This window comes from Salvelinus namaycush, unplaced genomic scaffold (assembly GCF_016432855.1).
Source record: "Salvelinus namaycush isolate Seneca unplaced genomic scaffold, SaNama_1.0 Scaffold2484, whole genome shotgun sequence".
Classification (NCBI taxonomy): Eukaryota; Metazoa; Chordata; class Actinopteri; order Salmoniformes; family Salmonidae; genus Salvelinus; species Salvelinus namaycush.
Genome location: NW_024059324.1, coordinates 1,145 through 6,904, shown reverse-complemented (window position 1 = coordinate 6,904; position 5,760 = coordinate 1,145). Strand labels below are relative to the sequence as shown.

At 50.8% G+C, this 5,760-nt stretch overlaps 1 protein-coding gene across 1 annotated transcript; it reads right to left on the bottom strand.

The window, feature by feature from the left end:
* Positions 1-2,112: 2,112 nt before the first annotated feature.
* Positions 2,113-3,810, bottom strand: LOC120039028 (potassium voltage-gated channel subfamily A member 1). Its single transcript, XM_038984566.1, has one exon. It carries the CDS (start codon positions 3,808-3,810, stop codon positions 2,113-2,115), a length of 1,698 nt encoding a protein of 565 aa, XP_038840494.1.
* Positions 3,811-5,760: the final 1,950 nt, after the last annotated feature.

Here is a 5,760-nt window from a genome sequence, read left to right as displayed (position 1 = left end):
ACAGTGCACTACTTTAGACCAGGGCCCATACACCATATTCCCTTTACAGTGCACTACTTTAGACCAGGGCCCAAGCACCCTATTCCCTTTATAGGGCACTACTTTAGACCAGGGCCCATGCACCATATTCCCTTTATAGTGCACTACATTAGACCAGGGCCCATGTACCCTATTCCCTTTATAGTGCACTACTTTAGACCAGGGCCCATGTACCCTATTCCCTTTATAGTGCACTACATTAGACCAGGGCCCATGTACCCTATTCCCTTTATAGTGCACTACTTTAGACCAGGGCCCATGTACCCTATTCCCTTTATAGTGCACTACTTTAGACCAGGGCCCATACACCCTATTCCCTTTACAGTGCACTACTTTAGACCAGGGCCCATGTACCCTATTCCCTTTATAGTGCACTACTTTAGACCAGGGCCCATGTACCCTATTCCCTTTACAGTGCACTACTTTAGACCAGGGCCCAAGCACCCTATTCCCTTTACAGTGCACTACATTAGACCAGGGCCCATGTACCCTATTCCCTTTATAGTGCACTACTTTAGACCAGGGCCCATACACCCTATTCCCTTTATAGTGCACTACTTTAGACCAGGGCCCATGTACCCTATTCCCTTTACAGTGCACTACTTTAGACCAGGGCCCATGCACCCTATTCCCTACATAGTGCACTACTTTAGACCAGGACCCATGTACCCTATTCCCTTTATAGTGCACTACTTTAGACCAGGGCCCATGTACCCTATTCCCTTTATAGTGCACTACTTTAGACCAGGGCCCATGTACCCTATTCCCTTTACAGTGCACTACTTTAGACCAGGGCCCAAGCACCCTATTCCCTTTACAGTGCACTACATTAGACCAGGGCCCATGTACCCTATTCCCTTTATAGTGCACTACTTTAGACCAGGGCCCATACACCCTATTCCCTTTATAGTGCACTACTTTAGACCAGGGCCCATGTACCCTATTCCCTTTACAGTGCACTACTTTAGACCAGGGCCCATGCACCCTATTCCCTACATAGTGCACTACTTTAGACCAGGACCCATGTACCCTATTCCCTTTATAGTGCACTACTTTAGACCAGGGCCCATACACCCTATTCCCTTTATAGTGCACTACTTTAGACCAGGGCCCATGTACCCTATTCCCTTTATAGTGCACTACATTAGACCAGGGCCCATGTACCCTATTCCCTTTATAGTGCACTACATTAGACCAGGGCCCATGTACCCTATTCCCTTTATAGTGCACTACATTAGACCAGGGCCCATGTACCCTATTCCCTTTATAGTGCACTACATTAGACCAGGGCCCATGCACCCTATTCCCTTTATAGTGCACTACATTAGACCAGGACCCATAGGGCCAAGAAGTAGTGCACTGTGTAGGGAATAGGGTGTCATTTGAGACTCAAGTCTCTGCTTTCGTTTAGGCTTCAAATCCATTAATACCAGGAGATTTTATACATCAACTCACTGACTAGATAGAGGCTTGGAAATCACCGTGCCGTCATAGCGAAACACACTGCTCTCTATTCAATTAGTCACTGTAATAAACAGAGAATTCATACTGTCTGTGTCTGTGGGGACTACTGTCTGTCTGTCTGTGGGGACTACTGTCTGTCTGTCTGTGGGGACTACTGTCTGTCTGTGGGGACTACTGTCTGTCTGTCTGTGGGGACTACTGTCTGTCTGTCTGTGGGGACTACTGTCTGTCTGTCTGTCTGTGGGGACTACTGTCTGTCTGTGGGGACTACTGTCTGTCTGTCTGTGGGGACTACTGTCTGTCTGTCTGTGGGGACCACTGTCTGTCTGTGGGGACTACTGTCTGTCTGTCTGTGGGGACTACTGTCTGTCTGTCTGTGGGGACTACTGTCTGTCTGTCTGTCTGTGTCTGTGGGGACTACTGTCTGTCTGTCTGTGTCTGTGGGGACTACTGTCTGTCTGTGTCTGTGGGGACTACTGTCTGTGTCTGTGGGGACTACTGTCTGTGTCTGTGGGGACTACTGTCTGTCTGTGTCTGTGGGGACTACTGTCTGTGTCTGTGGGGACTACTGTCTGTGTCTGTGGGGACTACTGTCTGTGTCTGTGGGGACTACAGGTCCGTCTCCGTCTTGTTCAGACAGAAGGCGTAAAGGGATCGTTTGATGTCCATGCTGCTGTTAGCCTTGATATTCTGCTTCTCTACGCCTGTTCCGTCCTCCTCGTCTCCCGACTTGGCAGATCCCTTACTGTCCTTTCTCTTTAACTGAGGACTGTCTTGACTGCTGTTGGGCGGGTCGTCTTTCAGAGAAGACTGGTCCTGGTCCGTCTCTCGGTGGTAGAAATAGTTAAAGTTGGACACGATGACGGGCACCGGCAGTGCGATGGTCAACACTCCCGCGATGGCACAGAGCGAGCCCACTATCTTTCCCCCCACTGTCACCGGCCTCATGTCCCCGTAGCCCACTGTTGTCATGGTGACCACGGCCCACCAGAACGCGTCGGGGATGCTGGAGAAATGCGATTCGGGCTCGTCCGCTTCGGCGAAGAACACGGCGCTGGAGAAGAGGATGACTCCGATGAAGAGGAAGAAGATGAGCAACCCCAACTCTCTCATACTGGCTTTGAGAGTTTGTCCCAATATCTGAAGCCCCTTGGAGTGTCTGGACAGCTTGAAGATCCTAAACACCCTGACCAGCCGGATGACCCTGAGGATGGCCAGAGACATGGTCTGTCCGTTTCCGTGCTCCTGCGGTTCCTCCACCTGCTGCTCCGCCAGCTCCGTGCCCACCGTGATGAAGTAAGGCAGGATAGACATGATATCTATGATGTTCATGACGGTCTTGGAGAACTCTGACTTACTGGGGCAGGCGAAGAAACGCACGAAGAATTCAAAAGTGAACCATATCACGCAGGTGGTTTCTACTATGAAGAACGGGTCTGTGAATGTGAGAGACGGACGCGGAACGGTGTTGTTACCAGACCGACTGGTGACCGGTAGCTCCCTCTCGTCCCTGAACTCCGGTAGTGTCTCCATGCAAAATGTGATAATGGATATGGTGATGACGAGCACCGAGACTATAGCGATGCCTCGCGCTGGGCTGGAACTCTCCGGGTATTCGAATATGAGCCAGACTTGTTTCTGAAACTCATTCTGCGGTAACGGTTTCTCTTCCTCTTTTATAAATCCCTCGTCTTCTCTAAACCTTTCCATGGCTTCTTCCCCTAGTCGGTAAAACCGAATCTCATCCGCGAACACGTCGATAGACACATTGACAGGTCGTCTGATCTTACCTCCCGACTGATAGAAATATAGGATCCCGTCGAAACTTGGCCGGTTACGGTCGAAAAAGTACTCGTTCCGGAGCGGGTCGAAGTATTTGATCCTCTTATAGGGGTCCCCCAGTAACGTATCGGGGAATTGGTTGAGGGTCCCGAGCTGTGTCTCGTACTTTAATCCCGCGATGTTGATCAGCACCCTCTCGTTGTTGTCCATGTCTCTGCGCTCAATATCCAACATGTCATCGTCCAACAGATGAGGACTGTGATCTGCGCGCCAGAGCGCATCCATGGCGTTCTGGTTACAACTCAAAGTGTTATTCATATCGTTGATTTTCCACGTCCTCGGTTTGGAACTCCCGATTGTATTAATCTCTTTGTGACTGCTGTAGCCCGGCTCGCTGAGTCCGCTCTGGACAAACGGCGGCGGAGGTTGAGGTTGATCCAGAGCGTTACGGCAGGCTACATCTCCGGCGTTGCCACCGCTTCCCTTCGCTCCGCCGTTCTCAAAACTCACCAAGGCTATCTCCATACCGTATCCATTAAATACGCTTTATAAATATAAAAACGGAAAATACTTGTCGAGTTGAACCAACAACAATAAACCCCTCCAACGGGTTTCACCCCGCAGCTGAACTGACAAGCAGTTAAAGCTGGATCAAATCCAACGCGCCCTCCGCCGCTAAAACAATACTGTGTGTGTGTTTGGAACGGACGAGGCTAAGCCATGAGCCGTGTGCTCCCTGGTCTGTCTCTCGGGAAAGTAAGAGAGAGACAGAGAGAGAGAGAGAGAGAGAGAGAGAGAGAGAGAGAGAGAGAGAGAGAGAGAGAGAGAGAGAGAGAGAGAGAGAGAGAGAGAGAGAAAGAGAGAGAGAGAGAGAGAGAGAGAGAGAGAGAGAGAGAGAGAGAGAGACAGAGAGACAGAGAGAGAGAGAGAGAGAGACAGAGAGAGAGAGAGAGAGACCCCGGATGAGAAAGTAATGAGTATTCCTGATGTCAAAAGAGCTGTTCAACCAACCGCTGTCTGAGAAGCCTTTGAAAATGTCTCTGTTAGACAATCTGTCATTCCTAACTCAGGGAGGAGGGAGAGAGAGGGATGATTGGAGGGGGGGGGGGGGGGTGTTGAAGGGAGAGAGAGGGATGATGGGAGGGAGGGGGTGTTGAAGGGAGAGAGAGGGATGATGGGAGAGAGGGGTGTTGAAGGGAGAGAGAGGGATGATGGGAGGGAGGGGGTGTTGAAGGGAGAGAGAGGGATGATGGGAGGGAGGGGTGTTGAAGGGGGAGAGAGGGATGATTGGAGGGGGGGGTGTTGAAGGGAGAGAGAGGGATGATGGGAGGGAGGGGGTGTTGAAGGGAGAGAGAGGGATGATGGGAGGGAGGGGGTGTTGAAGGGAGAGAGAGGGATGATGGGAGGGAGGGGGTGTTGAAGGGAGAGAGAGGGATGATGGGAGGGAGGGGGTGTTGAAGGGAGAGAGAGGGATGATGGGAGGGAGGGGGTGTTGAAGGGAGAGAGAGGGATGATGGGAGGGAGGGGGTGTTGAAGGGAGAGAGAGGGATGATGGGAGGGAGGGGGTGTTGAAGGGAGAGAGAGGGATGATGGGAGGGAGGGGGTGTTGAAGGGAGAGAGAGGGATGATGGGAGGGAGGGGGTGTTGAAGGGAGAGAGAGGGATGATGGGAGGGGGGGTGTTGAAGGGAGAGAGAGGGATGATGGGAGGGAGGGGGTGTTGAAGGGAGAGAGAGGGATGATGGGAGGGGGGGGTGTTGAAGGGAGAGAGAGGGATGATGGGAGGGGGGGGTGTTGAAGGGAGAGAGAGGGATGATGGGAGGGGGGGTGTTGAAGGTAGAGAGAGGGATGATGGGAGGGAGTGGGTGTTGATGGGGGGGATGGTTTTTCCACATCTTGACTCTGAGAGGAGAGAACACCATACTTAGTTTTGATGCTTTGAGTTTGAATTTCTTTAAAAAAATAATATATATATATCACAATCATTTAAAAAAAAATATTTTATTATTCTTGGATGTTTAACTAGATGTCCATGTTCACCCAGGGCCACTCCACATGTTCTGATCTCTAGAGATCAATATGATAGCTCCTTGGAGTATTGATTAAGGTCACATGTACCACCTAACTCTACTTCTACATTGTAGATCAGTCTGAAACAACAAACTAGCTGTTCAGATTACAGACCAGCAGATGTAAATAAATACACCCCCCTCTAATCTGTCTTTTTTAACATGGCCTTCCCCCCTCTACTCAATCCAGTAGTCACCGTGCTAAGAAGATTCCCTCAGATGAGAGTTCATCTCTGTCCCAGAACAGGATCCTTAAATACCCCTGACACATCGGGCAGTGATCTATCTGTGTTGGCTTTAATAGTCTGACATGTAGAAGAGGTGGTGAGAGGCTGGAGGGGGGGTCTCAGCTTGGTGACAGACATACTGCCCGCCCTGCCATGGCTGTATGCCTTGCCTTGCCTTGCC